The sequence below is a fragment of the Mirounga angustirostris genome, unplaced genomic scaffold (genome assembly GCF_029215605.1).
Source record: "Mirounga angustirostris isolate CCGP_5_RB_7025 unplaced genomic scaffold, mMirAng1.0.hap1 SCAF_16, whole genome shotgun sequence".
Taxonomy (NCBI): domain Eukaryota; kingdom Metazoa; phylum Chordata; class Mammalia; order Carnivora; family Phocidae; genus Mirounga; species Mirounga angustirostris.
In genome coordinates, this window is record NW_026991724.1 from 44,129,708 (window position 1) to 44,157,656 (window position 27,949).

The 27,949-nt window shown below is 37.4% G+C and overlaps 2 protein-coding genes across 11 annotated transcripts in view; one reads left to right on the top strand and one right to left on the bottom strand.

Annotated features, from left to right (window-relative positions):
• ZNF567 (zinc finger protein 567) overlaps positions 1–27,949 on the bottom strand; it is a 67,442-nt gene that overhangs the window by 35,162 nt on the left and 4,331 nt on the right. For 7 of the 9 annotated variants that reach the window (XM_045891356.3, XM_045891355.3, XM_045891357.3 and 4 more), the window contains 3 exons: positions 8,565–8,691; positions 8,224–8,310; positions 965–4,484 (listed from right to left, as the gene is read on the bottom strand). In XM_045891356.3, coding sequence (XP_045747312.1) covers positions 2,764–4,484; positions 8,224–8,310; positions 8,565–8,691 — 1,935 coding nt within the window. In that variant the 3' untranslated portion in view covers positions 965–2,763. Of the gene's footprint in view, positions 1–963; positions 4,485–8,223; positions 8,311–8,564; positions 8,692–13,572; positions 13,677–27,949 lie in introns of those variants that run through there. The other 2 variants (XM_054511581.2, XM_045891360.3) reach the window with 2 other exon arrangements.
• ZNF461 (zinc finger protein 461) overlaps positions 1–27,949 on the top strand; it is a 117,289-nt gene that overhangs the window by 32,326 nt on the left and 57,014 nt on the right. Inside the window, exon 5 of one of the 2 annotated variants that reach the window (XR_010408216.1) lies at positions 8,571–12,561. The exons of the other annotated variant lie outside the window; for it this stretch is intronic. The gene's annotated coding sequence lies outside the window, so the exon portion shown is untranslated. Of the gene's footprint in view, positions 1–8,570; positions 12,562–27,949 lie in introns of those variants that run through there. 2 annotated transcript variants of the gene reach the window in all.

Genomic DNA, 27,949 nt, shown 5'->3' on the forward strand with positions numbered 1-27,949 from the left:
TCTGGGACTGGCCTACCTGTTTTTAATGTTTTCATTATAATGAATACAGTAGCAATGTGTCTCTTCTAATAATACTCCATTCCATCCCCTCCTATAAGTGATATATATTTTGGTGGGTATAGTAACTATGATAGGAGAGTAGAAATTGTAGGAGATCTTGGGAAACAGTTAAGAGCATAAATATGTAGAGGTTCCCAATGATGACTATACAAATACTTTTGACTTGTTTATATAACCTCCTATACTGGAAGTTCTAGTAGGTAAGAAAACAGCCTAGTCATCTGTGAGTTCATAATTGTGTTTTTAAGTTTAGCCATTTAAAACACTGTCCATTAGTACACCAGATTTTCTAGTACCTCATACACAAGACCTATAAAACATGAATTTTATTATGTATAGCAATAAAATAAGTATATGCATACAATGCTCTACTGAAAACAAAACATGGCTATTTCAGGACATAACTAGTAAACCAGGAGGCAGGATAGCACATGTAGGAATGCTAGATAATTTATTTTTATGACAGCCACAGAAATGCATAGGAGAGAAGAAACAAATGAGAGTAGAATATCCAAGAAAAAGTGACTCACACATTCCCAACATCTTTGGTTGGTTGAGGCTAGAACAGATTCAGTTGTACCACTACCTCCCCACTCACTACATACCCAGGAAAAAGGATAGGCTTACATCCTCAGTTGTGAGTATAATTCTTTTGTTAATTGCCAATTGTTAGCATATAATAGTATTTATTCATATACAAATATAGATTTATTCAAATGAAACAATGATTAGATTCTCATATTTATGAATACAGACTCTATAACTTACCTATTTATTTTATTCTAGTATGTTCAAACTGCCCACTCAAAAAAACAAAACAAACCCCAAACCTCAAAAGACCCCAAATCCCAGTAAGCATAAATAATTATTTGTAAAGGCTAAATTCCACAATGTTCTGTCTGGCCAGACAAGGCATTATATTTTCTATGACCCTCTCAAGTCTGAATTCTTATCATGTCAGAATTTCCTTATCACCCACTTTTTTTTTCTCTCAAGTTATCTGCAAGCCCTGGACAAGCATGTTTCCATTTATTATCCACTGGCAATTGCTGTCCCTTTCTGTAAGACAGACGGCCTCAATTGGGGGGCAGGGGAAGCTTATTTAAATTTCCACTGCATTTTATTATACAGAGTAACAGTGTATACAGTAAATATATGTTATAAATAATCAGGGGCTTTCAGTAACACTGTTCAAGGTTGCTGAATTTACTATTTTCACAGAAAAGATGCTATAGATGTTATTGTTTTGGCAGATTTCCAATTCTCAAACATCACAATCTCTCCAGTGATTTTTCTCCTTTTTAAAAGATTTTATTTTTTTCTTGAGAGAGAGAGAGAGAGCAACAGAGACCACAAGTGGGGAGGAGAGGGAGAAGCAGGCTCCCCGCTGAGCAGGGAGCCCGATGTGGGAATCGATCTCAGGACCCTGGGATTATTACCTGAGCCCAAGGCAGACACTTAACCAACTGAGCCACCCAGGTGCCCCTCCAGTGATTTTTCATTTGAGAAGTTCAGAGACCCACATTTCCTGAGAAAAATCAAGGTATAAAGGCTTACTTATATATCTATTTCATAATTCTGTCTACAGTGACTTATTCTCTCAAATTTTACTCATCTATGTCACTTCTTGGTCTCCCTTTCTCTAGTATGAATTCTTTGATGTTGAATAAGGTGTAAGTTATGGCTAAAAGTATCCCTATAATCGTGACAACTGTAGGACTCCCTCCAATATGAATTCTCAGGTTTTGTGTAAGGTTTAAGCCACAGCTAAAGAGTCTTTTTAAAATTTCTTACATTCATATACTCATGACTAACAGTCTTCTTACAATTATAACACTATATGGATTTTTTTAGAATTCTCCAGTTGGATGACTGCTAAAAGACCTTTCTCCACATTGCTTACAATCAGAGCTGTTACTCTCCAAAGTGAATCAACTCATAGTCAGAAAGGTCTGAGATGTCTGGCAGTTATCTACCATAGCTGAAGAAACTTGCATATACCCTTGGACTGAGTAATTCATCTTAATATAAGATTAACAGAAATACACACACACATGAATATTTATAGCATTTATAGCAGTATTTTTATTATAACACAAAATTATAAAAAATACCAATATCCATCAAGAGGATAAATATGGTATATTTTAAAATGGAAGAGTAAAGAGAATGAAAATGAACACATTGCTGCCACATGCAATAATGTGTGAATCTTAAGAATGTTGAGTGAAACAAGACACAAAAAAATTCATGACACATGATAAAACATACATAAAGTTTAAAGATATGCAAAGACTACTTCATGACGTTATACGCCAGGTACATGGTAATCTTTGGGGAAGTAACAACTTTTTTATTCCAGAGCATAAGGAGAAATATATTTCATATTTTCTTTTATAAAAACTGATTTTATGACCATTTTGTATCTTGCCTCTGCATGTATTATGTAAAACTTTTTAAAAAAATAAACTGAGTCAACAGAACTTGAAAACTTAAAAATTAGCTTCATTTCTGATAGAATTCAATAACAATGATCATACCCATTATATATGCTAGTAAACAGTAGATAGTTATGTAGTTGGTACTTTAACTATTATTACATTTGTGATTAAAATTACCTTATTAAAATGTTTTAGCATGCTTTTTTTTTTAAACTAAAGTTTTACAATAACTTGGAAAGGGTTTACAAAGAAATCACATCATTTATTGCATTTCTATGTTTTCTCCCTTGTGAGTTCTCTGATGGACAATGAGGTTTCTCTTATAACTGAAGGACTTACCACACTCATTACAAATATAGGGTTTCTCCCCTGTGTGAGTTCTCTGATGTACGATGAGATTTGTCTTCTGGCGGAAGCACTTCCCACATTCATTACATTTATATGGTTTCTCTCCTGTATGAGTTCTTTGATGATGAATGAGATATGACTTCCTGCTAAAGGCTTTCCCACACTGAGGGCATTCATAGGATTTCTGTCCTGTATGTATTTTCTGATGTACAGTTAGAGTTGCTTTCTGGCGAAAGGACTTTCCACATTCATTACAGATATAGGGTTTCTCCCCTGTATGAATTCTCTGATGTAGATTCAGATTTGTCTTCTGACTAAAGGATTTCCCACATTCATTACATTCATATGGTTTCTCTCCTGTGTGAGTTCTGTGATGATCAATGAGGTATGACTTCATCCTAAAGGCCTTCCCACAGTGAGGACATTCATAGGATTTTTCCCCTGTATGTGTTCTCTGATGTGCCACAAGGGTTGTCTTCTGGCGGAAGGACTTCCCACATTCATTACAAATATAGGGTTTCTCCTCATTATGAGTCTTCTCATGAAGAGCAAGGGTTGTCTTCTGGGAGAAAGATTTTCCACATTCATTACAAATATAGGGCTTTTCCCCTGTATGAGTTCTCTGATGTACAGTAAGGTTTGCCTTCTGATGAAAGGACTTCCCACATTCTTTACAAATATAGGGTTTCTCTCCTGTATGAATTCTCTGATGTAAAGAGAGTGTTGTCTTCTGGCGGAAGGACTTCCCACAGTCATTACACTCATACGGTTTCTCTCCTGTATGAGTTCTCTGATGACGAATGAGGTGTGACTTCAATCTGAAGGCATTCCTACACTGTGGACATTCGTATGATTTCTCCCCTGTATGTGTTCTCTGATGATCAGTGAGGGCTGTCTTTAGGCGGAAGGACTTTCCACATTCATTACAAACAAAGGGTTTCTCTCCTGTGTGAGTTCTCTGATGATCAATGAGATAGGACTTCCTTCTAAATGAATTTCCACATTGATGACACTGATAGGGTTTTTCCTCTGTGTGAATTCCCTGATGCAGAATCAATACTGATTTCCTGCAGAAGGACTTCCCACATTCAGTGCATGTATGTTTTTTTTCAATATTGGTTGCTCTTCTCCTTTTATTATACTCAGATGGGTTTTCCCTTCTGTGAGCTCTATTATGTGTAATTAAGCCTCCCTTTTTAAGGAAGGCTTTCTCACAGTCATTATATCCAAATGACTGTGCTGGAGTTTCCACCTTATGATATTGCATAAGTACTTCATTATGACTGACAGCCCTGCCATGTTGATTATGGGATTTGACTCCAGGTTGAGCTGTCTCCACTTTAGCACTGAGGAGTGATTTCCCATATCCATTATACTCACTAAGTCTTTTTCTTGCAGGACTTAGATTACTGATGATTAATTCTGAAACATTTTTCAAAATCTTTCCATGAGTGTCATATTGAGGAGGTAGATTTTTTGAATTAATAGGGTTTTTGCTTAAAGTAAATGTCTTTTCATACGCATTACTGTTTTCCTTAATCAGTTTTTTGTGGTTGATGAATACAACTGATCTAGAAAACTTATCTTGGTGTTCCTTGAATTTCACTAAAAAGTCTTCCTCTTTCCAATTTTCTTCTACAAAAGAATATAATTAATAACAATTTGTGAATCTTCACATATTTGCTATGGAAAGAAGTTGTACTAGTATCTAGCATATGAGATCAAGAAAGACCCAGGACAAATTACTCCCTGCCTGGGAAAAGACACAAAACCTAAATAAAAACCCTGCCTCAGTGTGGAAAAAAATAAAAAATTAAGCAATGTACATTAGCAACTTCTGCACTTTGTACCAGAACTTCATACAGAAAGTGAAACAAATACACCAAGCAGTGAGGAGAAGACAAAGAATGGTGAGAGACTGATGCTTGGATAGGTGGATTCAGAAGCAATGAAGTGAACCTTTCAAAGACAATAAACTTTAAGTAGGATGGACAAGAAAAATTAGTAGAAAAGCTTGTTCAAGAAAAATACTAGAGGAAGGATTACTTTTGGAGAACACAGATCAGAACCTGTATTTTTATACATTCATCCCTAGATTGTGAGGCAAAACACTTACAGTTGTTCCACCACCCCTTTCCATGTAGCTATCAATGGCTAATTAATCTTTCCAAGTATCAATTTCCTAGTGTTTAGAGAGACACTTTTTCTAAAAAGATACATTTTAGAGAGAAAGTACACATGCAAGTGGGGGGAGAGGGAGAGAAGCAGACTCTTGAGGAAGCAGACTCTCCAGTGAGTGCAGAGCCTGATGTGGGGCTTCATCTCAGGACCTTGAGATCATGACTGGAGCCAAAATCAAGAGTTGGACTGTCAACTAACTGAGCCACCCAGGCACCCCTAGAAAGACAATCTTTTTTTTTTTTTTAAGATTTTATTTATTTATTTGACAGAGAAAGAGACAGCGAGAGAGGGAACACAAGGGGAGGGGTGAGAGAGGGGGCAGGGAGCCCTATGCGGGGCTCAATCCCAGGATCCTGGGATCATGACCTGAGCCAAAGGCAGATGCTTAACGACTGAGCCACCCAGGCGCCCCAAAAGACAATCTTATAGCCTAGGCTCTAATCCCCCATATAGCTGGGAATCATTTTCTCTTGTGAGAAAAGAGCTAAGAAAATATTTCCACAGGAATTATAAAACTGGGGGTACATTTACTGGCATATTCATATTGCTATTATCTATCCTTCTAGGATGGTTCAATAACAAAAATCTCATGACCATCAATTATAACTATTCCTCTTTGTAGACTTACTTTTTCATGTTTAAAGACTGCTGCAAGTCTTTCCCCAATAAAATAACTTTTCTTAACTCAGTTTTCCATATGCTGGACAAGATTAGATTGTTCATTCTCATTCTAAATCATTAACTTTAACCTTCATTTCTCTTATTTTTTTGTAGCTTTATTTTGTAGCTATATTTGACTTCTGTTACTCTGCAATCATCCACATCCAATAGAACAATGTTAAACCTAGGGTTTTTTCCTTCAGCCCATACCCTCAACACGAACATAAAAGGAACCTCTGTAAACAAGACTTTAAATCACCTAGATTCACTTTTATACACAAACAAGCTTTCAGCGTTGTCCACGTATCTGACAAATCTCACACATAACAATAGAAGGCCTCATATTTATTGCCTTATAAATATCTCACTTAATCACATGCTTTGCTCATGTTCTTTTAATCAGTTGGCTTGCCTTCCAGTCTTATTTCTGCTCATATTTAGGTAATGCTATCATTCAATGATATGAAAATTCCATCACTTACTTCCCCCCACCACTTTAAACACTATTTCTTTATAACTTGAAAATGGTTATAGTCTAGGAAAGTCTTTTTAACAAATCTTTTTACAAGCTTAATCAAGCCATAAATATTTCATGAAAAATGCAGATTTTGATAGTAATCCTTTTTCATAGAAAAAAATACTTTATTGGTTATCTCCTTTGAACTCTTCTGAGTGTACATTAACACTGTGTATCCTACCTAGATAGATAGTGCTTGGCAGAATTCAACCATTTCAATCAGAATCTATACAGTGATGGCCTGAGCAGGTATCTGAAAGGAATTACCAGTATGAGCTTTCTGAATAGAGGAAAACATACCTCCTCTGTATAGCTCCACAGTTAATGAAGCAACTACTGAGTCCTTAACATATTATACACTACAGCAAAAAAGATTCGAACAGAGGATCTTATCCTCTTAAGGAAAGAATCCTTAAATATAAACCATGTATAATCAGGTATCAAATTATATAACCATATCCAAGAGTTGTGTTTTAGTTAGTAGGTAGCATGGGAATTCAGAAAAAGAATGTGGAGTAGTTAAGGAACAATTTATGGAGAAAAAAATCTCAAGACTTAACTTAAAAGATATATAGTATATGAAAGGGAGAACACAACACAATGAGAAGTACATACATCTTGACAAATCATAGATGTGTGGAGAACATTGAGGAGACTAGATCAAGTGGAAATTACCAAGTTTTCCACAGGGAGAAAAATAAAGCTGAAAAGACCAAATGAAGGCTTATTTTAGTAGTCCTTGAATCAAGAATTTCAATTTCATATAATAATAGGGAACAATAAATTGAAAGAGTTAAGACAAAATTAGAGGAAAGCCAAGATGTAATTATTATAGTCAAGACATGAAATAAGGTAACATCATTTTGTATGACATCAGTGAAAAATGAAAATATGGGAAGATGTAAGTAAATATATCTCACAGGCTGATAAACATAATACAAATTGTGAAGAGATCCACAAGAGATGGTGATAGAGACAGAAAAAGCTGGTATCATGGTAGAAATAAAATAATTTGGAAATAGATAATGAGGAAGAATTTAAAAGCTAGGCAATTTCATGATTTTCATTTCAACATAATGTCACAAAATAGATGAAACATCAGAGTTCAGAACTCCTGAAGTACTACAGTGAAGGTGGGAGAAATGTGCTGAGTATGTTGGTGTTAGAGACATCTACATAAAACAAAGAGCTTCAGTCCTCAGAATGGATGAGATTACTATAATTTAAAGGCAGATCCCTTGAGGTCAAATCAGAGAAATAAGACTGAGAGTCTAGTAAAACAATATACATTTAAAAATATATGTATCAGTGACTATTACATGCCAGGTATTGTTCCAGGCAATATGGCCAGTAATGAAGAAAACAGAACAAGTTGGAAATAATCACTAAGGGAATCAGGGTAAGAATAAGTAATGTTTTACTCACACCAAGGGTTGACTTCAGGTGTGATGATCAGCCATATAAAATGAACCACAAAAGTTTACTGGAAGAAAATGATAACTGTGGAATTATCAATCTAGCCAAGGCAAGTGAGTTTTAAAACCAACAGCTAGATTTGTGGTGAGAAGGGGAGCTTATTAGACTTAGCACAGAAAACAAATCTGAGGTAATAAAAAGAAAAAAAAAATGGAAAGCAGTGAGAAGAAAAACATTAACCAAGAATATTCTCTTCTTTAAAAATAGATTTAAGAATGCCTAAAAGAAATATATACAACGGCAAGAAGATAAAGGACTGAGCCTAGAAAAAGACACAAATCGAGAAAAAAGATCTAAAGGAAGGCTTATAGTACATTTTGATTGAGTGGCAACTATCCTTGATAACATCAAGCAAACTAGAAAAGAATATTATATTGGGAAAGTGATATTTAAAAGTTTAAATTTTGCAGGCATGATGATCATTTAAAAATTTAGGAGCCTTTAAAAAGACAAAATATTTCAAAGGTGCCACCCACCACATGACCATTTTAAAATTTATTCTCCACTAGACTTTATCCACCTGAAGAGTCAGAAACTCACCTAAGCAGGCATGACCTGTAAATGATGTCCATGGCTCTTCTCCTCGTTCCAACTTGAGGATCACATCAGGTTTGGTCATGTGACACCCTGATAAAGAAAAATTTGGATTAAGTTGCTTAGGCCTCAATACATTTGAATAATTAGTACAGTACATTTTCAATGCAAATTAAGATACTTCTTCATGTAAGAGAAAACTTAACATCTTGTTCTGGGTAAGTACACAATTATCCTCTCTGTTAACAAATAATTCATCACCTCTTAAGCCTGAAATTCAGGGCATAATTCAGGCACTTTGAAAGGAAATGTATACTACTGGAATTTTCAAAGAGAGTTTTTCTTACCCACAGAGATGAGATGGCAATAGTTTTCCAACATCACATCCATGTAGAGAGTCTTCTGAGCAGGATCCAGGTGCTGCCACTCCTCCCGAGTGAAGTCCACAGTCACATCTTTGAATGACACTGATGACTGCAATGGATTGGGACTATGATCAGAGTAAGCTGACTAGATATTGTGGACTACTTTTGATCCTGCTTCTTTGGGGCATTCATATGAATATAAAGAAAGCCAATCATTTTTGTCTTGTGATTTACATGGTAAGATAAACAAAAGTGAAGACAGAAGTAACTGGCACTGAATTTATTTAATAATTAATTCTAAAAATATTTACGTGAAGTTGCTTTGTACCCCAAAACTGCATTCGTTTACTGGAATGCCAAGACATACAAAGCATGGTCCCTACATAGCCTCAAAGCAAGGAACACACACCTTTAATACGGTATGTATAAACACAAACCTGCTAGAAGGTGTTACAGGTACTACAACAAAAGAATATACAAGATGCAGTATATTACAAGGGGAGCACAAATGAGGAAGTAAAATTTTTCCCTGTCAAGATTATGTTATGTGGGAAGAATATGGTTTTAGAATGCATAGGAACAACTGGCATCCAAAACTAATACAGTGAATTGGTCACGAAAATAATCCCTCAGATAATCATTATTTAGAATTAACATAACATATATTTCTGAACACAATATATAATAAATGACAGATGGCACTGGAAAATAATCAAAGCAAGCAAAAACTGAAGAATTTATTCTTAATGGACAGCAACTGCAATGGGTAAGAACTGTTCAGTTCATGGCTTTTTTTTGCATGAAGGTAGCAGAAACCCTACAGCTCCTGAGGCAGAATTTAGAACTGGCAGATAAGCTGGAGATTTAGAAATAAATTCATTCATTCATTCTTTCTTTTCTTTCTCTCTCTCTCTCTCTCCCTCTCTTTTTCTTTTCTTTTCCCTTCCTTCCTTCCTTCCTTCTCTTTCTTTCTCTTTCTCTCTCTCTCTTTCTTTTTTTAAAGTAGGCTCCATGCAATGTTGAGCCCAATGCGGGCCTTGAACTTATGACCGTGAGATCAACACCTGAGCTGAGATCAAGGGATGCTTGACCAATTGAGTCAGCCAGGCACCCCTGGAAATAAATTACTGAAGTGAGAGAACTACAGAAAGGATAAGAACCAAAATCAGAGTATAAACGCTGCCAGAACTCCAGGTTGGTAGTTAAACTAAGCAATTGTTGGAGACATCACAGAGGACTTAGCAAGATACCAGAAAAGAGTTCTGAAAAATAGAAGTGCACCTACACCTATGAGATTCTGAGATTTCTGCATTTTTTTATTAACAGCATTACATAACCTGCTCATAGCTCAAGCAGAAGAAAACTGAAGCCTTACTGGATGGGAGGTGTCAGAAAATTGCAGCTCACAGAGCAGCAGGAAATATAGGGGGTGAACACTGGAAGAAAGAGCCCTACAGAAAGTAAGCCCTAAAATATAAGTATAAACACCAATTCCTTAATAAAGAGCTAAAGTACGTGAACACAAAAAGAACTGACCTCCCCTCCCCTAAGGGGGCTAGGGTCAAAAAGCAGCAGGTGGAAGCTGAAAGAACTGAACTGATATATCAGCTGCTTTACACTTGAGGGTGGGGGCAGTTTTAAAGTTCGATTTCAAGCAAATTAGTTGCCTGCTTAAAAAAAACCCAATAATCCTCAGAAAAAAAAGACAGAATGAAATTACTGTATTATTCATGATATTCAGGTTTCTAGCAAAAATTACTAAACACACAAACAAAACAAAACAAGAGGAAGGGGTATGACCCATATTCAGAAAAAGCCAGAGAAACTAATCCCTAGTGGGCCCCAATGTTGGATTTTGCCAAAAAAAGGCTTCAAAGCAGCTATTTTTAATGTGTTCAAAGAAAATGAAAAACCTGGGCATGGAAATAGATATAAGTAAAAAATCAATACATGAATGAAAAGAACTATTAAAATGTATTTGATTGACACAAGACACAACATATATAAGAACAGATGACTAAAAAACAGGTTGGGGTGCCTGGGTGGCTCAGTCAGTTAAGTATCTGACCCTTGATTTCAGCTCAAGTCATGATCTCAGGGTCGTGGGATTGAGCCCTACATTGGGCTCCATGCTCAGTGGGGAGTTGGCTTGAGATTCTCTCTCTCCCACTCCCCCTACTCCTCCCTCCCCTAAAATAAATAAATAAATCTTAAAAAAAAAAAAAAACCCAAAACAGGTTAGGATAAGAAGCCAATCAGAAAAGGCTGTATGATTCCAACTATATGATATTCTGGGAAGGCAAAACTAAGGAGATAGTTTAAAAAAAAAAAAAAAAAAGGAAGGGACAAGGGATGAATAGGTGTAGCACAGAGGATTTTTAGAGCAGTGAAACTATTCCATATAATACTATAATGGTGGATATATCATTATATATTTGTGAGAATCCACTGAATATATAAGACCAAGAGTGAACCTTAATGTAAACTACAGACTTTGGGAAATAATGATGTGTTAATGTAGGTTCACTGTAATAAATGTATCACTCTAGTGCAAAATGTTGATAATGGGGAGGCTATTCTTGTGTAGGGGCAGGGGGTAAATGGAAATTCTGTACTTTCTTTTAAAAAAAGATTTTATTTTTAAGTAATCTTTATGCCCAATGTGGGGCTTGAACCCAAAATCCCAGATTAAGAGTCACATGCTCCAGGGACTGAGCCAGCCAGGAGCCCTGAAACTGTACTTTCTATATAATTTTGCCATGAACCTAAAACTGCCTTAAAATACAGAATATATTTAAAAGGATTAAAAAAAGGGGTTAGTAAAGGCACCTGCAGATTGAAAGTGAGGGGATGGAGAACCATTTATCATGCTAATGGACATCAAAAGAAAGCTGAGGAGCCATATTTTTTTCAGGCAAACTAGATTTTATTTTATTTTATTTTATTTTAAGATTTTATTTATTTGACAGAGCAAGAGAGAGATCACAAGAGCAGCAGGCAGAGGGAGAGGGAGAACAGGTTCCCTGCTGAGCAGAAAGCTTATGTGGGGCTTGATCCCAGGACCCTGGGATCATGACCCGAGCTGAAGGCAGACAGGCAACCAACTGATCCACCCAGGCACTCCCAAATGAGATTTTAAACCAAAGACTGTAACAAGATATGAAGAAGGGCATTATATCATAATAAAGGGGCCTATCCAACAAGAAAATCTAACAAGTGTAAATATTTATGCTCCCAATTTGGGAGTACTCAAATATACAAATCAATTAATAACAAACATAAAGAAATTCATTGATAAAAATACAATAACAACAGGGGATTTTAACACCATTTACAGCAAAGGAAAGATCATCTAAACAGAAAATCAACAAGGAAACAATGGCTTTGAATAACACACTGGACCAGATGGACTTAATAGATATATTCAGAACATTTCATCCTAACGCAGCAGAATACACATTTTTTTCCAGTGCACATGGAACATTTTCCAGAACAGATCACATACTGGGTCACAAATCAGGCCTCAACAAGTACAAAACATCTGAGATCATACCATACATATTTTCTGACCACAACGCTATGAAACTTGAAGTCAACCACAAGAAAAAATTTGGAAAGACCACAAATACATGTTAAAGAACATCCTACTAAAGAATGAGTGGGTTAACCAGGAAATTAAAGAAGAAATTAAAAAAAAAATACATGAAAGCAAATGAAAGTGAAAACATGACAGTCTAAAACCTTTGGGATGAAGCAGAAGTGGTCCTAAGAGGAAGTACGTAGCAATACAGGCCTGTCTCAAGAAACAAAACTCTCAAATACACAACCTAACTTTATACCTAAAGGAGCTAGAGTAAGAGGAAATAAAGCCTAAAGCCAGCAGAAGAAGGGAATAATAAAGATTAGAGCAGAAGTAAATAATAGACAAATAATAGAAAAAAAAAAAAAAACCCAGTAGAACAGATCAATCAGACTAAGAGCTGGTTCTTTGGAAGAATTAATAAAATTGATAACCCCATAGCCAGACTTACCAAAAAGAAAAGAGAAGGACCCAAATCAATAAAATCACAAATGAAAGAGAAGACATCACAACCAACACGACAGAAATATAATTATAAGAGAACATTAAAAATTATATGCCAACAAACTAGGCAATCTGGAAGAAATGGATGAATTCCTAGAAACATAAATTACCAAAACTGAAACAGGAATAGAAAATTTGAACAGACCCATAACCAGCAAAGAAATTGAATCAGTAAGCAAAAAAATCTCCCAACAAACAAAAGTCCAGGCAGGGCCTGATGGCTTCCCAGGAGAATTCTACCAAACACTTTTTTTTTTTTTTTAAGATTTTATTTATTTGACAGAGAGAGACACAGCGAGAGAGGGAACACAAGCAGGGGGAGTGGGAGAGGGAGAAGCAGGCTTCCCATGGAGCAGGGAGCCCAATGCGGGGCTCGATCCCAGGACCCTGGGATCATGACCTGAGCCAAAGGCAGACACTTAACTGTCTGAGCCACCCAGGTGCCCCTCTACCAAACATTTAAAGAAGAGTTAATACCTATTCTTCTCAAAATGTTCCAAAAAATAGAAATGGAAGGAAAACTCCCAAACACATTCTACAAGGCCAGCATTACCTTGATTCCAAAACCAGTCAAAGACCACACTAAAAAGGATAATTAAAGGCCAATATCCCTGGGCGCCTGGGTGGCTCAGTTGGTTAAGCGACTGCCTTCGGCTCAGGTCATGATCCTGGAGTCCTGGGATCGAGTCCCACATTGGGCTCCCTGCTCGGCGGGGAGCCTGCTTCTCCCTCTGACCCTCCCCCCTCTCATGTGCTCTCTCTCTCTCTCATTCTCTCTCTCAAATAAATAAATAAAATCTTAAAAAAAAAAAAAAAAGGCCAATATCCCTGATGAACATGAATGCAAAAATTTTCAATAAGATACTAGCAAACCGAATCCAACAGTACATTAAAACAATTACTCACCATGATCAAGTGGGATTTATTCCTGGGCTGCAAGGGTAGTTCAATATTTGCAAATCAATCAACGTGACATGCTACATTATTAAAAGGATAAGAACCATACAATCCTGTCAAGAGATGCAAAAAAAGCATTTGACAAAATACAGTATCGATTCTTGATAAAAACCCTCAACAAACTAGGGATAGATGGAAGATACCTCAACATCATAAAGGCCATATACAAAAGACCTACAGTTAATATCATCCTTGATGGGGAAAAATGAAAGCCTTTCCTCTGTGGTCAGGAACAAGACAAGGGTGTCCACTCTCATCATTGTAATTTAACATAGTACCAGAAGTCTTAACCTCAGTAATCAGACAACAAAAAGAAATAAAAGGTATCCAAATTAGCAAGGAAGAAGTCAAACTTTCACTATTCACAACAATATGATACTCTATGTAGAAAACCTGAAAGACTCCACCAAAAAATTGCTAGAATACAGGAATTCAGCAAAGTTGCAGGATACAAAATCAACATAAAGAAATCTGTTGCATTTTTATACACCAATACACCTTTGATCAAGGAATCAAATACCATTTACAGTTGCACCAAGAACCATAACTTTCCTAGGAATAAGCCTAACCAGAGTAAAATATCTGAACTCTGAAAACTATAGAACACTTATGAAAGAAATTGAAAATGACACAGAGAAATGGAAGAACAAATATTGTTAAAATGTCTATGCTAGGGCACCTGGGTGGCTCAGTTGGTTGGGCGACTGCCTTCGGCTCAGGTCATGATCCTGGAGTCCCTGGATCGAGTCCTGCATCGGGCTCCCTGCTTGGCTGGGAGTCTGCTTCTCCCTCTGCCCCTCCCCCCTCTCATGTGTTCTTTCTCATTCTCTCTCAAATAAATAAATAAATAAAATCTTAAAAAAAAAAAATGTCTATGCTACCCAAAGCAATCTACACATTTAATGCAATTCCTATAAAAATACCACCAGCATTTTTCAAATAGGTAGAACAAACAATCCTAAAATTTGTATGGAACCACAAAACACCCTGAATAGCCAAAGCAATCTTGAAAAAGAAAAAGCTGGAGGCATCACAATTCCAGATTTCAAGTTATATTACAAAGCTGTAGTCATCAAGACAGTCTGGTACTGGCACAAAGAGAGATGAATAGATCAATGGAACAGAATAGAGAACCCCGAAATGGACCCACACTATATGGTAACTAATCTTTGACAAAGCAGGAAAGATTAATGAAAAAAAGACAGTCTCTTCAACAAATGGTGTTAGGAAAACTGGACAGCAACATGTAAAAGAATGAAACTCGATCACTTTTATATACCATACACAAAAATAAATTCAAAATGGATTAAAGACCTAAATATGAGACAGGAAACCATCAAAATCCTAGTGGAGAAACAGGCAGAAACCTCTTCGACATCGGCCATAGCAACCTTACTAGACAAGTCTCTAGAGGCAAGGGAAACAAAAGCAAAAATGAACTATTGGGATTTCATCAAGGTAAAAAGCTGCACAGTGAAGGAAACAATCAACAAAACTACAAGGTAGCCTATAGAATGGGACTTCTCCCATTTGCAAACGACGTATCTGATAAAGGGTTAGTATCCAAAAATCTATAAAGAACTTATCAAACTCAACACCCCCAAAATAAATAATCCAGTTAAGAAACAGGCAGAAGAGGGGCACCTGGGTGGCTCAGTCATTAAGCGTCTGCCTTCGGCTCAGGTCATGATCCCACGGTCCTGGGATTGAGCCCCACATCGGGCTCCCTGCTCCACGGGAAGCCTGCTTCTCTCTCTCCCACTCCCCCTGCTTGTGTTCCCTCTCTCGCTGTGTCTCTCTCTGTCAAATAAATAAATAAAATCTTAAAAAAAAAAAAAAAAATAGGCAGAAGATACGAAGAGACATTTTTCCAAAGAAGACATCCAGATGGCTAATAGACACATGAAAAGATGTTCAACATCACTCATCATCAGAGAAATACAAATCAAAACCACGATGAGATACCACCTCACACCTATCAGAATGGCTAAAATTAGCAACACATTAAACAACAGATGTTGGCAAGGATGCGGAGAAAGGGGAACCCTCCTACACAGTTGGTGGGAATGCAAACTGGTAGCAGCCACTCTGGAAAACAGTATGGAAGTTCCTCAAAAAGTTAAAAATAGAACTACCCTACAACCCAGCAATTTGCACTGCTAGGTATTTGCCCAAGGATACAAAAATACTGATTCAAAGGGGTACATGCACCCCGATATTTATAGCAGCATTATCAACAATAGCCAAATTATGGAAAGAGCCCAAACGTGCGTCCATCAACTGATGAATGGGTAAAGAAGATGTGGTATGTGTATCTATATGGAATACTACTCAGCCATCAAAAAGAATAATATCTTGCCATTTGCAATGACATGGATGGAGCTAGAGTGTATTATGCTAAGTGAAATAAGTCAGTCAGAGAAAGATAAATACCGTATGATTTCACTCATGTGGAATTTAAGAAACAAAATAGATGAACATAGGGAAAGGGAAAAAAAAAAGAGGGAGGTGAACCATAAGAGTCTTAATGATAGAGAACAAATTGAGGGTTGCCAGAGGGGAAGTGGGTGGGAGATGGGCTAAATGGGTGATGGGTATTAAGGACGGCACATGTTGTGATGAGCACTGGTTATATGTAAGTGATGAGTCACTGAATTCTACTCCTGAAACCAGTATTACACTATATGTTAACTAATAAGAATTAGTTAAAGGGACACCTGGGTGGCTCAGATGGTTAAGCATCTACCTTCGGCTCAGGTCATGATCCCAGGGTCCTGGGATTGAGCCCCGCATTGGGCTCTGTGCTCAGCAGGGAGTCTGCTTCTCCCTCTCCCTCTGCCTGCCTGTCTGCCTACTTGTGATCTCTCTTTCTCTGTCAAATAAATAAATAAAATCTTAAAAAAAAAAAAAGAATTAGTTAAAAACTTAAAACAAAACAAGTTAGGCATTTGGAAAACAAACAGCAAAATGGTAGCCCTATATCCATATACCTCTAACTGTATTAAATATAAATGGACTAAACACTCCAATAAAATGGCCAGGATTATTAGACTGCATGAAAAAGCAAGATTCATATAATTCTGTCTGTAAGAGAAATATTTTAAATACCATAGACACAAATACGCTGAAAATGGAAATGGATGGAAAATTATACACAACCACTAAACATGGGAAAGTTGAGGAGTGTTACTACTACAGACAAAGGGGGCATTTTATAATGATAAAAGAGAAAATACACCAGAATAACAATTACAAATGTATATGTACTTAAATAAGAAAAGTTTCAAAGTACACTAGGCAAATACTGACAAAAGTAACATGAGACTTAAAAAAGTCCAAAACCATGGTTGATGTTAATGTTTGTCAGTAAATGAAAGAACTAGACCAAAGGGGGGGAAATCTGGACAGATTCAGAATCTCTAAAGAATACTGACAACAACCTAACTCATTTCATATTTGTGGAGTACTACTTTATTTATTTATTTATATTTTTAAAAGATTTTATTTGTCAGAGAGAGAGTGAGCACAAGCAGGGAGAGCAGCAGGCAGAGCAGGCAGAGGGAGAAGCAGACTCCCTGCTGAGCAAGGAGTCCAATGTGGGACTCGATCCCAGGACGCTGGGATCATGACCTGAGCAGAAGGCAGACGCTTAACCAACTGAGCCACCCAGGCGTCCCTTTTTTTTTTTTTTTAAGATTTTATTTTATTATTTTTTAAAGGTTTTATTTATTTGAGAGAGAGGAGAGAGCGAGCATAAGTGGGGGGAGGGGCAGAGGGAGGGAGAAGCAGACTCCCTGCTGAGCGGGGAGCCCAATGTGGGGCTGGATCCCAGGATCCTGAGATCATGACCTGAGCTGAAGGCAGATGCTTAACCAACTGAGCCACCTAGACGACCCTTAAAGATTTTATTTTTAAGTAATCTCTAATCTCTGTACTAACCTGGGGTTCAAACTCACAACCCTGAGATCAAGAGTCACATGCTCCATTAACTAAGCCAGCCAGGTACCCCTTACAGTACCGCTTTTTTTTTTTTTTTTAAAGATTTTATTTATTCATCTGAGAATGAGAGAGAGAACATGAGAGGAGAGAGGGTCAGAAGCAGAAGCAGACTCCCCTCTGAGCAGGGAGCCCGATGCAGGACTCGATCCTGGGACTCCAGGATCATGACCTGAGCCGAAGGCAGTCACTTAACCAACTGAGCCACCCAGGTGCCCCTACAGTACCACTTTTTTTTTTTTTCAAGATTTTATTTATTTATTTGACAGAGACAGAGATAGCGAGAGCAGGAACACAAGCCCCGGGAGTGGGAGAGGGAGAGCAGGCTTCCCGCCGAGGAGGGAACCCGATGTGGGACTCGATCCCAGGACCCTGGGATCATGACCTGAGCCGAAGGCAGACGCTTAACGACTGAGCCACCCAGGCGCCCCCTACAGTACCACTTTTAATAATCTCCCAACACATCTGTTTTTCTTTTTTAAAGATTTAATTTATTTATTTGAGAGAGAGAGCACATGTGTGAGCATGCATATAGGGGTAGGGTCAAAGGGAGAGAATCCTCAAGCAGACTCCCCGCTGAGCACCAAGCCCAATGCAGGGCTCAGTCTCACAACCCATGAGATCATGACCTGAGCTGAAACCAAGAGCTGGACGATTAACCGACTGAGTCACCCAAGCACCCCTAAGTAGACTGTTTTATAGAGATTATTAAGTTGATTCTAAAATTTACTGGAAATGTACAACACCTAGCATGTCTGAGTAAGTTTGAAAAAGACAGTGTTGGAAGATTCACATTATCTGATTTTGTGACCTCATTGACTAATCAAGACTGTGTACACTGGTGAAAGGGTAAGTATACAAATCAATAAAACAGACTATGGAAACACTCCTATACATATATGGATAACTGTCAAGAGAGGCTCCAGGATAATTCAGTAGAGAAAGGATGTCTTTTCACAGACAACTCTGGAAAAACTGAATATTCATTAAAAAAATTTAAAAAAGGAACCTCAATTCTTACGGCATACAAAAGAATTAAGCTGTAATAGATAATTCACTTAAAAAAAGAAAGTCTAAACTCATAATACTCATATAGTAAGCAAAAAAACAAAATATGCACAACCTGGAGTGTGCAAAGAGTTTTGGAATAGGACACAAAAAACACGCAACATAAAATTTGAAAACCTAATGAACTGGATTTTGTCAAAATTAAAAACTTCAGCTCTGAAAGAGACCTTTAAGAAAATAAAAAATCAAATCACAGACTGGGAAAAGATAATTCACAGTACTTTTATCTGACAAAAGACTTATGTCTAGAATATATAAAGAACTCATACAACACAAAAAGAAAACAACGAATGCATTAAAAATTGGAAAAAGCTCTGAACAAGTTCAGAAGATATCTAAATGTCAAGCAAAAAATGCTCAGCACTTATATCAGGGAAATGAAAACTAAAATAGTGAAATACCATTACACACTCTCTAGGATAATTAAAATTAAAAAGTGACCATACCAAGTGTTGGTGAGGATATGGAGCTACTCTAACTCTTATACATTGTTGGTGGGAATGTAGAATGGTACTACTCTCCATAAATCTGGCAGTTTCTTATAAAGTTAAGCATATATTTTTCATACAACCCACTGATTCCACACCTAGGCATTTACCCCAAAGAAATGAAAATACAGTTCACGCAAGCATCATCTGTAATAGTCAGAAAGTAGGGGAAAAAATGTCTTGGGGCACCTGGGTGGCTCAGTTGGTTAAGCATCTGCCTTCAGCTCAGGTCATGATTTCTGGGTCCAGAGATTGAGCCCCATGTCGGGCTCCCTGCTCAGTGGGGAGTCTGCTTCTTCCTCTCCTTCTGCTCCTTCCCCACATTCATGCATGCTCTCCCTCTCAAATAAATAAAATCTTTAAAAAAAAAGTCTATCAAAACATGAGTAGATAAACAAATTATAGTATATTTATATACTTGAGTACCACTTAGCAATACAAAGAATGTTCATGTACACAACATGAATAAACTTCAAAAACATTGAGTTACACAAACCAATCTCTCCAAAAGCACATATTCTATTATCCCATTTATGTGAAATTCTAGAAGAGGCAAAACTAGTTTATAGCAACAGAAGCAGATATATGATTACTGAAGGCCAGGAGTGGCAGTAGAGCTACTGGTTGTATGGGGGCAGAGAAGGGAACTTTTTGGGGTAACAGATAATTTTGTAATCTTGACTGTTGTGATTATATAGACCTATATTCTTTTCAAAGTTCATGAACTCTATACTTAAATGAGTGCTTTTATTATATATAAATTATACCTCAATGAAGTTGATTAAAAAATGAGAGTGGCTTTGGGGTTCTGCTTCAAGAATGGCAGAATATCTCTTAATTGACTGTTACTGTAGATAGCAAGTATAAATTCCAGATTAAAAATATATATTTAAAAAACTATCTGAAGGCACTGCAAAGAGACCCAAACAGATAGAAACTGGAGGGGAGGGTTTACATTTGGAAGAACAGAAGAGCAAGGGGAGAATTGCCAATTTATACTACCTGTAGCCTGAGGGAAAGTACCAAGTAGAGACCGTGTGTGGCAAATAAAATTGAGGTGGAAACCCATGGTCATACTAGCTTGAAGAACCAAAAGACAGAGTTTAGGGTGACAGCAGCAGCTGGAAGGGAAGCAGGGAAATCCCACAGAAATGAAAGCCAGAAGGGAGCCCCAAAGAGTTTGAATAAACTTTATTCATACCTTTGGCTAATACCCAAATTAGGCATGGGTGGGCCCAAAGCCAAGCACCCTGGTTAAACATAAAGGAAATAAAGCAGGGATTCAAGCTGCCACCAATCAGAGAGTCTGAGATTTGAGTTGAACCAAATTAACTGTCCAATAAGCAAATCAGTATTCCACACTACCATTTCCATAGACATTAACTGCTATAGGAAATTCTCTTCTACCATAAACAGCTAAAAGACTATAAAGATATATTAAACATCTATTTTCAAGTACTGCAGAGCTGACAGGACAAAATGGTGATCCTGCAAGAAGGGAAACAAAGTAAGCTCTATAACTGCCCCAGCCTACCACCTAAAAACAGTTTCTAGGTCAGGAACCTGGAGAGGATACACAAACAGAGCCCAGCAGGCTCCCTGAGTTGCAGAAACAGAGATCAGAGTTTGGAGGGTCCAAGATAGCTAGAACTGCCAGGCAAAATAATCAGGAGTAGGGAGTAGCAGAGACACACACAACACACCCCAAGACCACTCCAGACATCTGCAGAGTGATTCCCTTGAATCTATGACTGAACACTGATCTGCAAATACATGGAAGTAAAACTCTGTGGAGCTGGGGAAGGAAAAAGAGGAAAGTAATACGGTGAACAATTCCCAGAGCTCAAATAGGCCTGAGAACAGTTTGTATTCCCACCAGCCAGAATAGAGAGAGCTGATAATATACAGGCTTTGAGCAGAGCAGGGGTTGTCAAGGTTTCTGTGTAAGGGCCAGACAGTAAATATTTTAGGCTTGGGGGCCATATGGTCTCTGTTACAACTACTCTGGTTGTAGTGCAAAAGCAATCACAGACAACATGTTAAAAAAAAAAAAAAATTGAGTCTAGCTACATTCCAATATGATTTTATTCACAAAAACAGGCAGCAGGCTGGATTTGGCTATGAACTCTAAGTTGCTAACCTTAGTAATGGGGCTAAACTAGCCCTAGACCAAATGCTACTCTACACTAACAAAAGCTTAAGCCTCAAAAGGGTCAAAATGATCTGAAGTAACTTACTCTTTAAAGGAACATAACAAAATACAGCCAGCCTTCAGCAATTTGAAAATTCAAGTAAAAAAATTCCAGGCATGCGAAGAAGCAGAAAAATAGGACCTATATTTAGAAGGAAGAAAAAAACAAAACAAAACAAACCAGAAATAACAGGTGATGGATTTAGCAAATAAGGATGTTAAAGCAGATATTGGGAACATGATCCATAAGCTCAAGAATATAGAGGAAAAGATGAATATGATGAGAGAAAATGAAGATATAAAAAAGGATAAAAAAAAAACTTCTAGAGAAGAAAAGTAGATAATATGAAAAAATCAATGGATGGGAATAACAACAGACTAGACACTGAAGAAGTAAAGAGCAGTAAACTTGAAGAGAAAGCAACATAAGCTATCCAAATGCTTTGGCAACCGGCTGCGTTCCAGTAAAACTTTATTTACAAAACCAGGTGGCATGACTGATTTAGTCCTCAGGCAATAGTTTGCCAATCCTTGGCCTAGGACAACCACTAAAAAAATAAAACAAAGAAGTACTTGTAATATGTGAATAACAGAGGAAAAAATGGAATCATAAAAAAATTTCTCAATCCAAAAGAAAGTAAGAATAGAAAAAAAGGAACAGTAAAATAACAATTGGGGAAAAAAGGAAAAAATGGCAATATGGTGTATTTAAACCCAACTTACTAATAATTACATTAAATGAAAATGGACTAAAAACTGCAATAAAAAAGTAGAGAGTATCAGACTGGAGAAAAAAGTAAGAACAAACTATATAGTCCAAAAGAAGCTCCTTATAGGGGTGCCTGGGTGGCTCAGTTGGTTAAGCATCCAACTCTTGGTTTCAGCTCAGGTCATGATCTCAGGGTCGAGAGATCGAGGCCCACATCAGGCTCTGCACTCAGCACTGACTCTGCTTGTCCCTCTCCCTCGGCTCCTTCCTCTGCTTCTCCCCCTGGTTGCGCGTGCATGCGCGCACACACACACTCTCTCTCTCTCAAATAAATAAATAAAATCTTAAAAAAAAAAAAAGCTCACTATAAATATGAAAACATAGGAACGTTAAAGTAAAAAGGATGGAGGGGCACCTGGGTGGCTCAGTTGGTTGAGTGTTCAACTCTTGGTTTTGGCTCAGATCATGATCTGGAATTGAGCTCCCCATCAGACTCCATGCTCAGTGGAGAGTCTGCTTGAGGATTCTCTCCCTCTGCCCTTCTCCCTGCTCACACTCTCTCTCTTTCTAAAATAAGTAAATCTTTTTTTTTTTTTAAAGGATGGAAAACATGTAACACTCTGTAACTACTAATCATAAGAAAGCCAAAATGGCTATAATATCAAACAACATAGATTTCAGAACAAAGAATATTATTAGGGATTAAATAAGGCATTTCATAATAATAGAGTGGGTCAATTCATGAGAGAATGTAACGATTCTAAATGTGAATGCCCCTAAAAACAGAACTTCAAAATACGTTAAGTAAAAACTGATAGAATAGAAAAGGAAAAATAGACAAAACCAAAATTATAACTGAAGATTTCAACTTTCCTCTCAGTCACTGCTATAACAAATAGACTGAAATCAATAAGGATACAGAAGTCTTTACCATCACAATCAACCAATTTGACCTGATTATTTAGAGAATACTTTACCTAATAACACCAGAATACTCTATACACGTGCACATGGAAAAGTCATCTACTTAAACTATATCTGTACCACAAAAAAAGTCTCCATAAATTTAAGATCTCCATAAATTTAAGATCAAATAGAAATATGTTCCCTGATTGAAAAGAATTAAAAGTAGAAATCAATAATAGAAAGCTATCTGGAAAATCCCCACAGGTTTTGGAAATTAAATACATTTCTTCTAAACCAATAGGTTGAAAAAGAACTCACGGGAAATTAGAAAATATTTTCAACTGAATCAAAATAAAAATATAACATGTCCAAATTTCTTGAAGACTACTTAAACAGTGCTTAGAGGGAAATTTATAGTATTAAATGCTTCTATTAGAAAAAAAGTAAGGTCTCATATCAATAATATAAGCTTCCATCTGCAAAACCAGAACATGATTTAATAAAGTACTGGAAAAAAAAAAAAAGGAAACAAAAAAGATAAGAAAAGAAGTAAAGAAAGAGGAAACAAAAACAATGGAGTAGGGGCGCCTGGGTGGCTCAGTCGTTAAGCGTCTGCCTTCGGCTCAGGTCCTGGTCCCAGGGTCCTGGGATCGAGCCCCGCATCAGGCTCCCTGCTCCGCGGGGAGCCTGCTTCTCCCTCTCCCACTCCCCCTGCTTGTGTTCCCTCTCTAGCTATGTTTCTCTCTGTCAAATAAATAAAACCTTTAAAAAAAAACCAAAAAAACCCCCAAAAAACAATGGAGTAAACCAATGAAACCAAAAGCTGGTACTTTGAAACAATCAATGAAATTGATAAACCTCTAGCCAACTGACCTAGTAAAAGAATAAGACACAAATTACCAATAACATAAACGAAAGAGGGGCATTGCTACAGATTGCACAAACATCAAAAGGATAAAAAGTATATTTTAGACAACTCTGTCAATAAATTTGATAAATTCCTTGAAAGATACAAACTACAGAAGCTCACAGAAGGGAAAAAACCCAATAACCTGAATATTCCTAATTCTACTAAAGAAACTGAGCTGCTAGTTAAACACCTATCCATAAAATAATCTCCAGGTTAAGATGGCTTCACTGCTGAATTCTAACAAACATTTTACGAAGAAGTAATACCAGGGCGCCTGGGTGGCTCAGTTGGTTAAGCGTCTGCCTTTGGCTCAGGTCATGATCCCAGGGTCCTAGGATTGAGCCCCACATCGGGCTCCCTGCTCAGCAGGAAGCCTGCTTCTCCCTCTTCCACTCCCCCTGCTTGTGTTCCCTCTCTCGCTGTGTCTCTGTCAAATAAATAAATAAAAATATAAAAAAAAAAAAAGAAGTAATACCAATTTACACAAATTCTTTCAGAAAATAAGAGGAGAGAATACTTCCCAACTTATTTTATAAAAATTACCCTGATATTGGGGTGCCTGGGTGGCTCAGTTGGCTGAGCGGCTGACTCTTGATTTCGGCTCAGGTCATGATCTCAGGGTCCTGAGACTGAGCCCAGCGTTCAGCTCAGTGGGGAGCAGCTTGAGAGTCTCTCTTTCCCTTGCCCTCTGCCCCTCCCCCCACTCACACGCATGCACACTTCTCTCTTTCTCAAATAAATAAATCTTAAAAAAAAAAATTACCCTGATACCAAAACTAAACAAAGGTATTACAAGAAAAATCAAACCAAATTCTTATGAACCATAAACAAAAGAACCCTTAACAACGTATTAGCAAATTCATTAAGCATATATAAAAAAAATATATCATTACAAAGTGGCATTTATCCTAGAGCTACTTAGTTGGCTAAACATATCAAAATCAATATAATTCACTGTGTTAATAGAAAAAAGAGAAAATTCGGGCGCCTGGGTGGCTCAGTTGGTTAAGTGATTGCCTTCGGCTCAGGTCATGATCCTGGAGTCCAGGGATCGAGTCCCGCATCGGGCTCCCTGCTCAGCAGGGAGTCTGCTCCTCCCTCTGACCTTCCTCCTTCTCATGCTCTCTGTCTTTCATTCTCTCTCTCTCAAATAAATAAATAAAATCTTTAAAAAAAAAAAGAAAAAAGAAAAAAGAGAAAATTCATATAATGGGGAATAACCAATAGATTCAGAAAAACTTTTGAAAAAATTCAATACCTTCTCATTATAAAAACTATCAGCAAACTAGAACTTTTTTACATGATAAATCTATGCAAAACCTGTAGCTAATATCATACTTAATAGTAAAACACTGAATCCCTTTCCCCTAAGTCAGGAATAAGGTAAAAATGTCTGTTCTCACCACTTTTAATCAATACTGTACTGAAGGTTCTAGACAATGTAGTAAATAAATAGATTGAAAAGCAAGATGGTATGGTGAGCGCTGTGAATTGTGTAAGACTGATGAATCACAGACCTGTACCTCTGAGACAAATAATACATTATATGTTAAAAAAAAAAAAAAGAAGAAGATAGGAGGAAGCAAAAAATGAAGGGGGGGAAATCAGGGCGGGAGATGAACCATGAGAGACTATGGACTCTGAGAAACAAATGGAGGGCTCTAGAGGGGAGGGGGGTGGGGGGATGGGTTAGCCTGGTGATGGGTATTAAAGAGGGCACGTATTGAATGGAGCACTGGGTGTTATACGCAAACAATGAATCACGGAACACTATATCAAAAACTAATGATGTAATGTATGGTGATTAACATAACATAATAAAATAAAATTAAAAAAAGAAAAGCAAGATGGAAAACAGTCATTATTCACATATGACATGACTGTCTATGTAGAAAATCCTAAATAATATACAAAAAATTACTAGAACTAATAAGTGACTAAAAAGATTGTAGGTCAATATACAAAAACCAATTGCATTTTCATATATTAGCAGTAAACAGTGAGAATTTGACATAAAAATGAATAGCATTTACATAAAAAAAGTACTCAGGGATCAATATATCAAAACATATACAAGAAGGTAAACTGAAAACAACAAAGCATAACTGAGAGAATTTAACGATCTAAATAAAAAGAGATGTACATGAATTGGAAAATCGTATTATTGGGGCGCCTGATGGCTCAGTTGGTTAAGTGACTGCCTTTGGCTCAGGTCATGATCCTGGAGTCCCTGGATCGAGTCCCGCATCGGGGCCCCTGCTTGGCGGGGAGTCTGCTTCTCCCTCTGACCCTCCGCCCCCCATGGGTTCTCTCTCTCTCTCTCTTTCTCAAATAAATAAAATCTTTAAAAAAAAAAAAAAGAAAATCGTATTATTATTAATGATGACTATTCTTGAATTTAAACTGTTAATAAGCATTTTAACATCTTCCACCCTAACAGGCTGTCTTTACACATTCTTCTAATGTGCTTTAGGTCTGATGCTATAAAAAGTATAAAAGAACAGTTGTTGTTTTTTTTCTTATAGATTTTATTTATTTATATGACAGAGAGACAGCGAGAGAGGAAACACAAGCAGGGGGAGTGGGAGAGGGAGAAGCAGGCTTCCCGCCGAGCAGGGAGCCCGATGCGGGGCTCAATCCCAGGACCCTGGGATCATGACCTGAGCCAAAGGCAGATGCTTAACGACTGAGCCACCCAGGCGCCCCAAAAGAACAGTTATTGATTAATGTTTTAAGTTTCTGTTTGGGATGATGACAACCTTCTGGAAATACATAATGGTGCTGGTTACACAATACTGAATGTACTTAATGGGACTAAACTAAAAACTTAAAAATGGCTAAAATGGTGAAATTTTATATTATATTATGTATATTTTACCACACCCACACCCACAGATACACACACAGTTAAACAGAAAAGCACAGAAACACAAAGATCCAAATGTGAGCACTGGGGTGAGCACTTGGAGGACTAGAAAAGGAGCAAAGGTGTTAAATGGGAAAACAAGTGACCACGGGATGAAGAGGCACTCAAAATAAAGATATCAGTGGGGATGAAGGAACTGTGTTATAAGGAATAATATTTACCACTAAATTATGCAGTGGAAGAGAGACATTTATTTAACTCAAGCTAGCTGTATTAGTAGGTGGGTATGGGACTGGGGCCAAAAGCAGACTGAAAACAAAACAAGAAAGAATAGGATGGGCAGGAGATAATGAGATAAATCTTGGCCATATGCCTGAAGTATCTGTGGAACATGCAGGTGGTGATATTTAGTTGGAGATTGGATATGGTTCTGACAGAGTTTCAGGTTTAAAATTATGTGAGCTTCATTAGACTAGTGGTAGATTGTGAATAGGAACAGGAGACTAAAGAGAAGAGAACCAATAAAAAATCTGGAGGACACTAGTATTTAAGACGTCCAGATACAAAGATGAATCTTCTTTTTTTTTTTTTAAGATTTTATTTATTTATTTAGAGAGCATGCACATGTGAGCAGGGTGGGGGAGGGAGGCATAGGGGGAGAGGGAGAGAGAGAATCCTAAGGAGACTCGGACAAGGGGCTCAATCCCATAACACTGAGATCATGCTCTAAGCCGAAACCAAGAGTCGAATGCTTAACCGACTGAGCTACCCAGGTGCCCCTAAAGATGAATTTTCTGAAAGAACCAAGAGAGAGTAACGACTTTGAAACCAAGAACAGAATATTTCAAGAGTTAAACTTGTAATTCAGTATGGTGATCTAAACATATACATTTACTTCTCCTGCATCCAAATATAAAAGGATAAGAAATTTATTTAGTTTTATTTTTTATTTTTCTTTTAAAGATTTATTTATTTGACAGAGAGAGAGATAGTGAGAGCAAGAACACAAGCAGGGGGAGTGGGAGAGAAAGAAGCAGGCTTCCTGCCGAGCAGGGAGCCCGATGCGGGGCTCGATCCCAGGACCCTGGGATCATGACCCGAGCCGAAGGCAGACGCTTAATGACTGAGCCACCAGGCTCCCCATTATAAGAAATTTAAACATAGGAACACCATTAGCATAATGGGGGAGTGT